The sequence below is a fragment of the Notothenia rossii genome, assembly GCF_949606895.1.
Source record: "Notothenia rossii genome assembly, chromosome: 6".
Classification (NCBI taxonomy): Eukaryota; Metazoa; Chordata; class Actinopteri; order Perciformes; family Nototheniidae; genus Notothenia; species Notothenia rossii.
The window spans coordinates 60,775,354-60,791,187 of NC_136909.1; the positions used below are offsets into that span (position 1 = coordinate 60,775,354).

Genomic DNA, 15,834 nt, shown 5'->3' on the forward strand with positions numbered 1-15,834 from the left:
CTTTACTTTGTACGACTGTGTGTATGGGATGAGTGGGGGGGTACTGGACTTACCGTCTGGGACCTGCAGCTCTCTGTAGCGCGTCAGCTGGCTCGGGAGGAGGGGCTTCGTGTGAGCGTGCTCAATGAGTGTGTCCTCCAGCATCTGCATCATGCCAAGAGCCGACTGGAGAACAAAGGGAGGGAAAGCAAACGTTTCATTTATGTTTAAGGAAAATTCTAATATCAAAAAATAAAGTGCATTTAGCTATGATGATTAACTACGGTATTCAATAATGTCCAATTTCCATTTCTCCTATTTCAGTTACTGATCTTTTTTAGGTGGAGCATCAGGCAGTATAGAATTAAGTGTTCGATACCCCCATCCATTTGTTGATTCAAACACTAATTGAGAGAACACAAGAGAGAGACTTTAGTCTTTTAACAAACATTAAAAGAGTGCCGTTGGGTCAGCTTCATATTGGATTTATATTCCACCCTTTATTAACTTCCATGTGTATCGGTTGGATTTCATTTGAGACTCTTCTGTTGCAACACTAATACAACAGTGAACTGAATGTAGCTTCTAAGGCATCCAAAAGAAGGCATGTCGGTCTGTTTCCATAAACAAGATCATCCACAGAGCACAGTGTGGACACTTTCAGGACTTTTGAAATGAGTCCACAGAAAATGGCTGAATTCTGTGGCATATATGTTGGCTCAGTAGCAAGTAACATCATAGCACCTCTTAGGGAAAACTAATGTCTTCTAAATTACTGAGCCTTAAAAATTAAAGATGGCAACAACAAAGAAGCGCCTTTACTGTAGCGTTAAGTGTAGACTTATTAATGCTAAAGTCAAGTGTATAAAATCCCTCGGGAAGGTTTTATGGTGATTTAGAGGTTCAGGTTAAACAGTGCAGTTAAAGTATTTTATGAAAGAGTTGTGCATGTGGGACAACATTTCAGTACTAATTGTGAGGGTAGCGGTAAATGAATGTGAATGTAAAAGAGATGGAGGAATGATTTGCCTATAAGTGACTAAATCAGACTACTGAACATCATCACGCTGAACATTAGCTGCATTTAGCCTAGCAGTGGTGACATGAAGTCATGTGAACATCATGGAGTTTGTGTATAGCATTTTACTACTGGCAATTGGAACCATTTAAAGATCACAAAGTGGTGTTGATATGTGGATATTATCCTGTTGAACAAAACGTGACAGGATCATAAATGTGAGTCTGCACAAAGCGTATTTTTGGAAATATTCTGAAAACTGATGGAAAAATCCCATTGCTTTTAAGAGACCTTGCAATGCCCACCCCCCAATACTGGGTCAGCCTTCATCAATACATCATCACTGGTGAGGTTGTTCTCGAAACAACATATAAGTAATAAATGCTACATTGCTAACGCCTTCATTAAAAATCTATATTATATTGTAACATTTCCTGCCCTCTAATTGGCCTGTTATATTAGCAAGTAAAACATTTTCCATCTTTAGTACAGCCTAATATTACATACAGATCTTTACATATAATTGCCTACAACTACTTGGTGAGTTCTTGCTCTGTCATTATTGGAGCAGGTGACAATCGCGATGAAATGGATGAGCATAATGCTTTCTCCACTAAACGGTCAATTTAGGATGGGACCTCAGATGATAAGTATGACACAATGGCAGGGTCTTATAAGAATAGAATCCTCTGTCATAGCATTGGAGGGCAATAATAAGTGCTGAAGGTGACCCAGATAATAAAGGGTGTTTAAATATCCATTAAGAAAAAAGGAACATGTTTTCAAGCTCAAAATGAAAGGAGTAAATGGCATTTTCTCAGCTGGCATTAAATACAAACAAAACAGTGACTAACCTCCTTTGTGATGTTGCCATGGAGAAGGGTTTCAATATGTAACCGTGACAAAAGCTGAGGTATGAAGGCCTTGAGGCGTGGGAGCGTTACATCTAGAATAAAGATCACAGCAATCAATCACAGGGTAATTTCCCAAGCTGCCATCAAGACGACACACACACACACACACACACACACACACACACACACACACACACACACACACACACACACACACACACACACACACACACACACACACACACACACACACACACACACACACACACACACACACACACACACACACACACACACACACACACACACACACACACACACACACACACACACACACACACACACACACACACACACACACAGGGACAGGTGGAGGCTGAGGACAGTGATAAGGGAGCGAGGTGGGGGTGTTGGAGACCCTGGTGTCTGGCCTGCAGGTTTTGACCCTGCAGGTTAATTAAGTGTCATGTGAATTTGAGGGTAGTCTGTGGGAGCTCCGTGTTAAAAAGAGAAATATAGCTATCTGCTCCTCAGGTTCCACTGCGGAGAGCAAAGACTGCAGCTTGGGAAGCATCTGCTGGAAGACAGCCTCAGCATTCAAATGAGGGTTTAAAGGAGGGGAAAGAGCAGCTCTATCAAATGTAAATCAAATAAACTAAACTTTTAGATAACAACGTCAAGCCTATAAAACTGAGAAATAGTGACATAACCCACTAATGGCCATTAGTTTGGGAAAATGTCGCAAGGACAAAGATGTAGGACACTTTCAGGTGCAGTGAGCGCACTAATCACAAGACCCTGCTGATGACTTCTTGGAAACAGCAACTTGTTTATAGTTAGCATGTAAGACAATGCTTGAGCGAAATACTTGACTCTCCTCGCAAACTTGTTGGTTATTAAATTAGGGCTGTGTAGCGGACTTTTCTATGATGTTCTACCTTCAAACTAACAGTGTTTTGCTTTACATTACGATATACACATTAATGCATCAATAATCATGCAGTAATATAAAATAACTCATTCTCAAATGGGCCGTTACGCATAATACTTACTTTTACTTTCATGCTAGTCCATTTTGATGCAGGACCTACCGAGTAATTTTACAATGTGGTATTCTACTTTTGCTGAATTAAAACCACTGAGAATTTCTTCCACCACTGGCTATAGCTGTTGAAAGTGTGTTGCTTGTGGAGTTGTACTTAATTACAGTGCTTGAGTAAGTAGCATTGCATTCCACCACTGCTCATAATCATCAGAAAGGCAGGGCAATGAGACAGAAGCAGAGAGAGAGGGGGAGATTTAGAGAGCCCGTCCTCACCATCCAGGGCGTCTCTGAGCTCGTCTTTGGTCCAGGCCACCTCGGTCATCAGCAGACGGAGGTAGTACATGGCATGCTGGTGCGGCTGCTCCGCTCTGAAGTTATTCAGAGACCTCATGTACTGCAGGGAGGAAGAGTGGTTCAACATCAACACGCTATGAACTGGAGTCTGTTGAAATTACTGTAGCGTATCAGAAATACTTTACTTCTCGTGTACTGTAAAGCTGAGTTTAAAAGGCTATGAAGCGAGCTAATCAATACATTGCATGTCATTCTTCTTATCAATAATCATAACTTTGTAAGAATGACTGAATGAGTTGCAGTTAGAGCGTACCGCTTCTTTGATGATGTCGAAGCGCTTCTCATCGATCTCGAAGGTAGTCATCTTTTCCATGATCTTCCTCAGCAGGATGTGCTGCTTGTCACTGTAGCCTTTCACACACAGCTGCAATACAGATGGAGCATTATCGATAAACAGAAACATCAGTAGGAGCTGAAACTGGAGTTTCATTTGAAGTTTGACCAGTTTATGGATTCATTTATGAATTGTGTGTGGAAATGTGGCTGACCAAATGTTTGTCAAGGAAAACCATTGGACCCCTGCTTAAGGTGAGTCAACACTGCACGATTTGGAAAGAATAACCAATTGAAAATTGTTTTTGACATGATGGGGAATTAAACTATTAATTTGGCCGACGTACTGCACCTCAGACAGCATTCCCTCTCGCCTTCTCAGAGCTGTTTTCGAATCAGTTGGAGCAAGTATTATTTTATTACTAATAAATACCTCTCTTCTCTCAGGATGTGTCCCAGCTGCCTTCAAACATGCGGTGGTGCAGCCACTACTTAAAAAGAAAGATCTCGACCCCTCCATTCTCGCAAATTGTAGGCCCATCTCCCAGCTACCTTTTTTAAAGCCCTGGAGCGAGTAGTCTATGCCCAGCTACAGTCGTTCTTAATCACGCATGGCATCCACAAAAAGTTTCAGTCTGGCTTCAAACCTATGCACAGCACTGAAACAGCCCTTTTAAGAGTTTTTAATGATCTGCTCCTCGCCGCCGACTCAGGTAGCCCAGCTGTCTTGGTGCTGCTAAAACTGACAGCTGCCTTTGACACTGTGGACCATAGCATCCTGTTGTCGCGGCTCGATCAGTCCACAGGCATCACAGGCTCTGCCCTTGCATGGTTCAGGTCCTACCTGACAGACCGTAGCTTCTCTGTGCAGCTAGGTGCCTTCTCCTCTGGTAAAGCCCCTCTTACCTGTGGGGTTCCCCAAGGCTCGATCCTGGGCCCCATCCTTTTTCTACTGTACATACTGCCCCTAGGTTCAATTCTCACAAAACACAATGTCCCCTTCCATTTTTACGCCGATGATGTACAGATCTATCTGCCTCTCAATTCAAATGTCAACTCATTACAGCAGTTGATGGACTGCTTAACAGAGATTAAATCCTGGCTGAGCCAAAATGTCCTCAACGAGACCCCGACCTCCAGCCTCCCAGGTTGATATTTTGGGCTCCCTCAATAAAAACATCCTCTCCTCTGTCATGAACCTTGGAGTGACCTTCAACAGCGCTTTTAAAATTTGATAAGCAGGTCAGCACCGTAGTGAAGACCTGCTTTTTCAAAATACGACTATTGGCTAAGACGAAGTCGTTTTGATCTTTTAAAGACCTAGAAAGGGTTATTACGCCTTTGTTACGTCGAAACTGGATTACTGCAACGCTCTGTATATGGGTATGGACCAGGCGTCAATTAGACGCCTGCAGCTAGTGCAGAACGCAGCTAGTGCAGAACGCAGCTGCACGTCTTCTCACTGGCCATAAAAAGCGTGACCACATCACCCCAATTCTGGCCTCACTGCACTGGCTTCCAGTTCGGATCAGAATTTATTTTAAAATCCTTTTATTTGTTTTTAAGGCCCTAAATGGGCTGGCTCTGGCCTATATAGCCGAACTCCTCCATCGCTACACCGCAGTCAGAGCCTTAAGGTCTGCTGACCAGCTGCTGCTGATAGTGCCCAAGACCAGGCTCAAAACCCAAGGGCACCGAGCCTTCGCAGCAGCTGGCCCCAGGCTCTGGAATACTCTGCCCCTCCATGTGAGGTCGGCCCAGACCCAAGGGGTTTTTAAATCCTCACTAAAGACTAACTTCTTCTCTCTGGCCTTCTTGTCAGAGCGGAGCACGACTCATAAAAATCAAACACAAGGAAATGTCATATTTGCTGTTGTAAATTATTGTCTTCTGTTTGCTTTTGCAGTAAAGTGTTTTTATTACATGCACACTTTGGCTTGACCAAAAATCGTTTTAAAAATGTGCTGTATAAATAAAACATGATTTGATTTATATTATGATTGAAAAAGTTATTAAAAACGACCTTGGTGCGATTTTTTTACTACGATCTCTACCAAACAAGGACTTTTGTCACGTTTGATTCAGCGGTTCTTACTTTTCTGCAACACAATAATACCTCAATCTAATGTTTTCACATATTTTTGACTTTACCAAATATTCTGCTTTATGCGATTTGGATATTGTAAAAGTCTGCAAAGCGGTATTGATAAAATATAGATAATTGTACAGCCCTAGTCTCGACCACTGCTTCAAAATGTATTACAAATTATATAATAGCACTTCTATATTTGGTTATTTGGAAGAATACATTAAAACAAATTAAAACTATTCAGAAACAATTGCTAAAAATATATTGCATTTTTTTAATCGAAATTACTCTCTCTTTTTTGCCTTTCACAACTTGTTCTCCTCATAACAATGTAAATGTGCATAATGGGTAACCATTTAAAACATATTATAGGGTGGAATTCAAGCAATACAAAATGTGGATTTTTTTCCAAAAAGTAAACCAATTAATAATTCATTTAAAAGTAGCCTCACAGAATATGTTATAGGAACAAACCAAGTAAGAATGGTTATAGGAAGCACCACTTCATCCCATTACCCTGTAGTCTCTTAGGGAGTCAGAGTGGTTTATGGTGAGGTGTTTCTATGAATCTTAAAATGGAAATAACAGTCAAGGTTATTTGAATGTTTACTTTGCAGTGTTATCTGTCCCCTTCATGATTCAGCAAAACTTGCAGCTACATGGCTCCCCTCTCAGACTCATCTAATCCCCCCCCACTCAGGTCCCTGCAGTGAAACCTGTTAGACGTAATCTCTCCTAACATCATTATCCTTGACAAACAGCCAGCCACACCATGCTGCTGACTCAACAAACAGCCCATCGCGTCACACACTGTGCTGAATATAGGTCTGGAAGGACATGCAGCAATCATGGAGTCACAGCAAGCTAATGAATGCAGGTTACTGGGTCATCTGAAGAAAGGTGCAGAGTGTAAGGGAGGCTAGAAAGCATGAAAAAAAGGGGGAAAAACCACCACCCCAAACATAGAGAGGTTGACTAGAGAACAGCTCAAGATTGAGCACGATTTGAGAATACAAAAATGCTCCATACACCATGAAAGCCATTTGAAAGTACTAATCCCATTTTTCAATAACCAAATTATACTTTGAAAATGACACCAAACCTTATCTCTAATTTTTATTTGGGTTTGTTGTGAAAGAAAAAGTAATTTTGAATCAAATATTAAGTATATCTTTTTTATTAGTCGTTTTTCGTGAAATAGGGTCATAAAAAAAAAAGAAATAAGTTAAATTATGTTTTAAAGATGAGGGGATTTTTCAGAAATTAGGTCCTTTTCTGAAAAACTAATTTAGGTTATTATTAAAAGAAAGTCATTTTTTATTTATTTAAAAAAATACCGTCAACCAAAGCTGTTTTTTTTTTCTAATATGCCCTCTCGGTCTCACTTTCCATTTAAAAAGAGAATAACATTAACCAACGGGTATTTCTGGTGCAAGCCAGGGAGGATGGAAACGTTTAACCGCCTCGAGGAATCATCACGCACATCCTTACATTAAACCCCTGAGAGAGACGCTGAGTTGAGAATACTTTATTCATAAATTGGCTTAACAAAGGAGTGTATCCTTGAGCAAGTGGCTTATAATTAGTAGGATGTTAAATTACCCTAATAATCAAACAATGGGACTTTTCCATTGGATTTAGGAGAATTGCAGAAAATAAGATATGTGACAAAATCAAGTTTATGATACTTAAACGATTTTTTTTGGTGGAGGATGATCTTCACATTTTACACTTGTATGAGTTTTGAAGCGTAATAACAATGGCCAGAAGTAAATAGCTAATGTACAGCTATAAACAAGCTATATCATGTTCCCCCGACTGGAAATCCCCAAAGCTAAGCTAAAGGCGGCTAATGTTTGGGTCACATTTAGTCACCCGTTAGCAACCGCTGTTTTTATGAAACATAAGCTTTTTTTTAAAATATCGTACGACAAAAGGTGGACATCCATCGTCCTCTCTCTCTCTCTTCCTCTCTCTCTCTCTTCCTCTCTCTCTCTCTCTCTTCCTCTCTCTCTCTTCCTCTCTCTCTTCCTCTCTCTCTTCCTCTTCCTCTCTCTCTCTTCCTCTCTCTCTCTCTCTCTCCCTCTCTCTCTCCCTCTCTCTCTCCCTCTCTCCCTCTCTCTCTCTCCCTCTCTCTCTCTCTTCCTCTCTCTTCCTCTCTCTTCCTCTCTCTTCCTCTTTTCTGAAAACCCATCTGAACTTGTGGACTATTATAACAGCACCCTCTCCTTCTGTCTCAATGAACTGGCCCCCACAAAAACTAAAAATGTCTCTTTCATACACTCCGCCCCCTGGTATACCCCCAAACTCCGCCAAATGAAATCAAGGGAAGGTCAACTTGAACGCCAACACAAGAAAACCAAACTAACAGTCCATTTTCAAATCTACAAAGACTATCTCCAGCAGTACAGTAATGCACTCAAAGCAGCCCGGTCTAATTACTACTCACAACTCATTCAGTCTGGCTCCAGCAACCCCAAGCGTCTGTTCTCCACCATCAGCAAACTTCTCAAACCCTGTGACAACGCCACCTCGTCCTTCACCACCGAACAGTGCAACACCTTCCTTTCGTTTTTCCAAACCAAAATCAGCAACATTTATAGCAATCTGACACCCTCATCAGCACCCACCACCTCCCCTCCTGGCTCCCCCCCCTTCACCTCACAGCCCCTGTCCCACTTGTCCCCTGTGACCCCCATGCAACTGTCCCACTTCATGACTGGAATTAACTCCACCTGCACACTTGACCCAATGCCCTCCAAATTTGTTAAAGAGAGCCTCCTTGCCATGTCCCAGCTCATCGCCACCATCATTAACTCCTCCCTCAGATCTGGATCAGTTCCTCACTCTCTCAAACTGGCTGCTGTCACACCCATTCTCAAAAGACCTGGACTCACACCTGACATGTCCAACTTCCGGCCCATCTCAAATCTCCCCTTTCTGTCAAAAATACTTGAACGTGTCATTGCCTCACAACTAAAATCCCACCTCAGCTCCAATGACCTCTTTGAGCCATTTCAATCCGGTTTCCGATCAAAACACAGCACAGAAACAGCTCTTCTGAAAATCACAAACGACCTCCTCCTCTCCTCTGACTCCGGCAACCTGAACATCCTCATCCTCCTCGACCTCACCGCAGCATTCGACACCATCGACCACACCATCCTGCTGTCCCTTCTCGAATCATCACTCAACATCACTGACACTGCACTCTCCTGGCTGAAATCCTACCTCACCGAAAATCAGTTTATCAACATCAACAACTGCACCTCCTCCACTGCTCCTCTGTCCCAAGGCGTCCCCCAGGGTTCGATGCTTGGCCCCCTCCTCTTCATCCTTTACATGCTCCCCCTTGGCCAAATAATTAGTCGCCACAACCTTAAATTTCACTGCTACGCCGATGACATGCAACTTTATATCTAAAAAAAAAAACATCACCCCCACAACACACTCCACTCTCACCAACTGTCTCTCAGAAATAAAAGCATGGATGCAAACAAACTATCTCCAACTGAACAGTGCCAAATCAGACATCATCATCGGCCCCCCATCCCGTATCAAAGACATCCAGAATTTCAACTTCACCATTGAAAGCCACACTCCATCTCCCCCCCCTCACATCCGCAACCTCGGAGTCATTTTCGACAGTCAGCTCAAATTCAACCACCACATAAATCACATCACCAGGACCACCTTTTTCCATCTCAAAAACATTGCCCGTCTCCGCCCATCACTCTCCTCCTCTGCTGCTGAAACCCTGATTCATGCATTCATCACTTCACGACTACTGCAATAGCATCATCTACGGCAGTGGTCGCCAACCAGTCGATCGCAATCGACCGGTCGATCGTGAGTGTGGTGCGGGTAGATCGCGGACCGTTAAAAAAAAAAGTAACAAAAGAAAGAAAAATTAAATTAAAATAATAATGTTTGAAAAATATGTTTTTAGATGTAAACCTATCATCCACCACCCCGTTAGCAGGTACCACTTGATTGACATATATTTGAGACACCTCAATAATATAATACATTAACCGTGCTTTACGTGAACCTCATCATGAGTCATAACACAAGAGAGGACGGCAGGACTGCAATTTCCCGTGTTCAGTGAATGCAACAGAGTAGGGATGTGCATCTCCATCACTGAGGCCGATGCGATGCGCATCTCGATACGTTACCACGATACGATACATTAACGATACCTTTGAAACACCAGGCGATGCGATACGATACGATTCACCCCTGTTGCGATACAGTTCGATACGATTTGATTCAACATTATGCGATTCGGGGCGATTCGGGGCGATACGATGCGATTCAACACGATGCAAAAATAATGATACTTCAATATGGTACGACAGAGGATTTTTGTTTTATTCCTTATATGCAGCAAATCATACATTAACAAAAAAGTGCTTTACATATTTGGTACTGCACATCCCATCATGCCGTTTATTTTTTTACCTTTAAAAGCTCTCCAGAGTACAATTGTATAACACCTCACAGTTAAACAATGTAAGGATGCATTGCTCATGATTAACAATGTGCAAATAACAGCTACCATAGAGCAATGCCCATACAGCTGCCAGCCTGATGTGCTTAACACTCAGAGGCTAACACACCAGTGAGCAGAAAGCATTGGTTTCTATCTGAACAATAAAGAAAACAAATAACCTTTCACAAACAGGTATTTCATAACTGCTTACAGTAAGGAAGACATTTAAATTATTATTGGCCGTCACAGGCTGCTGTAAGCTAAACACCTCTCTCTGACAGAACACCTCACTGAGTGATTTAACTCATATGTCTCACTTTCAGGTTTCTCTTTTCAGCCGCAGACCCCATGTCGCCTCTTTATGTGCGTCGCTAAGTTCCTCGTACTACTTGTGTACTTTAAAGCGGCTCGGCATCGTTAACAATTTGCGAGTGATTTTTCAAGTTGACCGTCTGTAGTAATAGTGCCGCGCACATATACCATCAGGACGTTACTGATGGGGTGCGGCTGCGGAGTGATACTGTGTGTATGCAAGTCCGCATCTAGGACGGATCTATGTATCATGGCTGTAGACCTGTTAAGTAATAAAGATACCTCATACAAAGGTCTACGGATACCTTATTACTCTCCATGACCTGCGGTCAACTATATAGCATAAATGACTATTACACCGTCTTTCTTGAACAATCCGAAGTGTTGCCAAACGTTTGATTTGTAGGTATTTTTCGCTGCGCTGTGTTTCTCTTTCTCCTCAACTTCCGTGTGTGTTGATAACTGAGACTCTCGTTCTCCGTAGTGGCGAAGCAAATATCAAAGATCGTCTCTGCTGAACGTTGACAAGATAAGGGGATTTTATATGAATGAATCGGTTTTTTACCGATGCAAAGACGCTACGCAATCGATGCATCGCGAGTTCAACCCAAACTGTAGCCGATGTGCACTCTTTCAACCGGTGCACTCGCATCTTGAACGTTTATGCCGGTGCACCGATGCGAATCGGTGAATCTTAACATCTCTACAACAGAGGCAAGTCACCAGACCAATCAGAGAGTTGCATGGAAATACACGTGTGCTTGTGTCATTCAAGCTCGGCTCTGTGTGTGTGTGGCAATAGCGCATTTAGGGAGAGAGGGGGAGAGAAGGGGAGAGAGGGACCGGTGCTAGCGGGGATCGTGATGTTAGCATCTGGTTAGCTAGCTGCACTAACGGACATAAGGAGCTGTCTCCACAACAAGCTGGAGGAGAGTCCTCCCCTGTCAGACTGAGGGGCTAAGGTGAGCTAAAGGACTCTGAGTGTTTAGAACGGTTTTGTCACAAATTATTCAAAAGATTATTTCCGCGGCACACCTTCATATGATCATTATAGTTATACAAACAATAAGAGAATAAATGAAAAACAGGTATGAAATAGCCTACTATATGGCAGTAAAACAAGATTACAGTTTGAAAGGGGAGTGATTTGTAAAATATCCATAAAGAAAAAGAAAATCTGTTTACAGTTCTGTTTCATCTGGGTGTTGTGAGATGTATCCATAGATCTCTTCATGTTGCTCTCAAAGTGCACCAGATTGATGCTTTCAACTTCAATATTTAAAAAAAAATCTTCCCGGGGGAGCATCCCCCCGGACCCCCCTAGAGGAGGTGAGTACCCCCCTAGAGGAGGTGAGGTCTGCCCCCCACTCATAAAAAATAGCACTTTACCCCTGCCTATATGCCTTGAGCTGATTATGGAGCCTTCATTGTAACAGTAATTCAGATGCAATTAGCTTATATAAAAGGCCTCAAATTGGAAGCATTGTCTGGGCCGTCTTTTTCACTCAATTCTGCAATAGGTAGATCTCGCCTTTCACCTAGGCCGAGGTCCGTGATCTTGGGCTTAAAAAGGTTGGTGACCACTGCTCTACGGCATACCATCCAACCTCCTCAATAAACTCCAACATATCCAGAACTCTGCTGCCCGCCTCCTCACCCACACCCGCTCCCGAGACCACATCACTCCCATCCTCCAGAACCTCCACTGACTCACCTCTTCAATCTGGCTTTTCATGTGTGATTGTTTTTGTATTATTTGACTTTAACTTTAACTATATATTTATTTGTTGTTCCTTTCTTCTTTTTTCTTCACTATTATCTGTAAAGCGTCTTTGACCACCTGTAAAAGCGCTAACAAATTAAATCTATTATTATTATTATTATTATTATTATTATTATTATCTCTTTAGCTTGTGCTAACCAGAGATGTTATTAGAAGCATCTAACCAATGGAAAGTGTTGCATTTCCACCATCTGACTGTCCTGTCCTGTGCTATAGCAGGTGTGAAAAGGGGCAAGACTAAAATGTTGCTTTGGTGTTAAAACCTTGTCATTTGGCCAGGCAGAGAGCTCAGACACTAGCCTTTAACAAAGGCCTGGCTGAGGCCCAGCAGCCTGTTCTGAGGATGAGACGGGTGACAGTGGGATGGGGACGTGAAATCTGGGATGCAGCATGAGGCCGATGGGGAGAGATTTGGAATACTTACATACATCCCATAGACGGTATTTTGGAGGTCATAGTTCAAGCCAGCGAGCTCAGCTGCATATGCATACTCGTTGAGGGAGTCCTTGAGGAGCTCAAGGTATAAATATGCCATGTTACAATGCAATGGGTCCACGTACGCAAATGGGCTGTGGAGAAAAAGGCAGAGGTCAAACAGCATAGATACAAAGCATAATGGACTTTAACTTTTCACAGTAGGAGCTGAGAGTACTACAAGATGCATACGGAACATAAAACACATTGAACGTATTCATCAGGCATGTAACGGTTAAAACATTTGAGTACAGAACGTTTGGTTTCAAGGCTGCAGTAAAATGTCAAACGGAGATGAAATTATATGTATTATGCCAACCACTTTTGATTCGCCTCAAGAAAAGAAAATGGTCACATTTTCCGATCCCATTAAGATTATAGCGATAGCGTCATTTAGTTGATGAGGTTTGGAGATTAGCTTTAGTTTTCCATTCATGCCCTCATCTAGGAAGGAAGATCCTCAGTTGGCTAGAATCTGGTGTTATTGATGGTAGAGTGGGAAAAACGTCAAGCTACTGTTAATCCAAAAAACAATATTTCTTCAAGCTCCTTTTAACATTTAAATATTGATAATGATCATGTTCACAATTAGTTCTTATGACTCAGTAACACAAATACTATTATAATAAGGACAATATTTGAAACATCATCAAGTAAGAGCTGATTTCCGGCTCAGATGATTGCACCTCTAGTTCCAGCTGATGTACCAAAGGTTGACAGTGAGTTACACACCTGAAGAACTCAAAGTTCAGGCAGGCCTTGGGCAGGAAGAACTTATCGTCCTGCTTGAACCACACCTTGCTCATAGCAGTGTCCTGGAAGAAATGAACAGTTAATTTCATATTCATGTCATGATTAGAGAAGACAAAAGACATGATGGCAAAAAACTGTATTAATGTATTTTGGCCTCAATCACTTTTAAAAATGTTATATGACAGCATAACAGAGTTTTTAAGATGTGCATTTTCTTAAGGACCAGCGTAGTTAGGTAATGAAGAGCAACAATACTTTGGGTACTTTGCTAAAACACTACAACACACTTGCCTTGATTAAAGTGGGGACGGACGGAGAGTCTTTCTCCAGAGGGTAGATCTCGAAGTTGGTAGGGATGAACTCGTTTTTCATTGGCAATTTGAACTTGCCGTTGAGGTCTGCACTTGCCCATTTCTGAAACACAGCGTATGATAAGCAAGCAATGTCGGAAAAAAACAAGTGTTGTTTGTGATCAGGCCTTTCATGATAACTACATTTGATGATATTGCCTGAATATAAATGGGATTTTGTCCTCTTGGAGTATTATGCCACTGGTGTGTTTACATTTTAAAGCATAATGATGCAAATATACGATTTCAAAAAGAAATTAACTACCAATTCTAAAGAATATTCAGACATTGGAAGCAAATATTTAGATTTCCTAAATATATAAACATTAATAAAACCACGTAACTAAAACAATAACATGGACTAAGGGTCTGTAAACAAAAAAGCACTATTTCTGCAAAGAAATGATGATGGTCATGTAGATATATTTGACCGTGGGTTTATAAACATAAAAAGGACGAGAGGTATATAACATAGACATGATAGAGGTCAGTTGTATATAACGTGTGATAGGTCACAATAATTACATTATAGACCTATGTGTGATTTAATTGGAGCATTGATTCACCTCAAGGGACTCTTCAGAAATGGCCTCCTGTTTGTACTCTGTGCCGTACCACTCTTCTGTCTTGTCCGTTTGCCCTTCAAATGACTTTGACACCACTGCAACTCTGGAAATAAAAGAAAAATGGATGAGGTTATATATATTATCTCTCTCTCATTTTGATCATGTCTGCAGTAGTGGAGATTCATTGACAAATTGTCTGCATCTAGCTGATGAGCTTGGTTTAGAATGTCCTCAATCAGAGTGTGTTTCAACGGTACTGGTTCATCAAAAATAGGCAAAAGTAGGATCCTGTTTGTTTAACAACTACAAACCAATGAAAACAAATAGTGTGCCCGAGTTACGAGTCTGCATTTTGCTTGACACAGCATTACATAAAATGAAATTGAGATAAAACTACACCATAGACCATCTAAAATATGGATGTGGTCTCTGTGACATCACCCAAACATTTCTGAAGAGATTTAGCAAAGTGAGTGGCTCCACTCGTGTTATGCATCACAGTTACCAGTTGTACAAGACCTTCGTGAGCATTGTTATGGTATGATGCACAAATATACACATTACAACATCTCAAATTGTTATTTTCTATAGAAAACGTACCAACTTTGGACAACATGGATGTGTTAAAGTGACACCTTTGTACATAAAGCACTCCTTTAATAGTTTGTGTACACTACTAGAATTTGTCCTTTTTCTGTAGTTTGGAATCAACTGTGATAATAACAATAAAATATGACTTCTCTGTTATACTTCTACAGAAAACGGGAATCATAGCCATAGAAGCCCGGCTCCGCATCTTAGAAAGTAAATCAGCTACAGTAAAGCCCATGTTAGCCGGTGCGGACCGGCAAAAGGTAGCTCCTCTTTGCCGTCCCCCGGCAACTCGAAGTCTTACACGCTTCTCTGCGCTCTCTCCTAGGCAGTCATCCATAGGAATCCCGAACCCAATAAAATACCCAATATTAACGGTGTGTGTGTCTGCCCAAGGACAATTTAAGGTAAAACCTAATAGAGGTGTCATACATAATAACCTAATAAAAGTAAATGTAAAAACTACTACAGTGCAACAAAACAGGAAGATTAAATGTGGTCTCTTAAACATAAGATCTCTAGCATCTAAAGCAATATTGGTAAATGATTTAATATCAGATTATAATATTGATATATGCTGTCTCACTGAAACTTGGTTGAGACATGAAGAATATGTCAGCATAAATGAGGCCACTCCAGCCAGCCATATCAATACTCATATTGCCCGAGGCACGGGCCGGGGAGGTGGAGTTGCAGCAATCTTTGACTCAAGTTTACTTATCAATAATAAACAAAAATTAAATTATACCTCCTTTGAAAGCCTCGTTTTTAGTCTTACGCATCCGACCTGGAAAACTTTGCAGCCAATCTTATTTGTTACAGTGTACCGTGCACCAGGTCCTTATTCAAAATTCTTATCAGAATTCTCTGAGTTTTTATCAGCTTTGGTTCTTAAAAC

The 15,834-nt window shown here is 41.5% G+C and overlaps 1 protein-coding gene across 1 annotated transcript in view; it reads right to left on the minus strand.

The window, feature by feature from the left end:
• The window catches only part of ide (insulin-degrading enzyme), a 43,750-nt gene that overhangs the window by 12,110 nt on the left and 15,806 nt on the right, over positions 1-15,834 (minus strand). The window contains exons 12-19 of the mRNA XM_079690988.1: positions 14,346-14,448; positions 13,721-13,843; positions 13,409-13,491; positions 12,627-12,771; positions 3,504-3,614; positions 3,170-3,290; positions 1,852-1,943; positions 54-165 (exon numbers count right to left, since the gene is read on the minus strand). Of these exons, the coding sequence (XP_079547114.1) occupies positions 54-165; positions 1,852-1,943; positions 3,170-3,290; positions 3,504-3,614; positions 12,627-12,771; positions 13,409-13,491; positions 13,721-13,843; positions 14,346-14,448 (890 nt within the window). The remainder of the gene's footprint in view (positions 1-53; positions 166-1,851; positions 1,944-3,169; positions 3,291-3,503; positions 3,615-12,626; positions 12,772-13,408; positions 13,492-13,720; positions 13,844-14,345; positions 14,449-15,834) is intronic.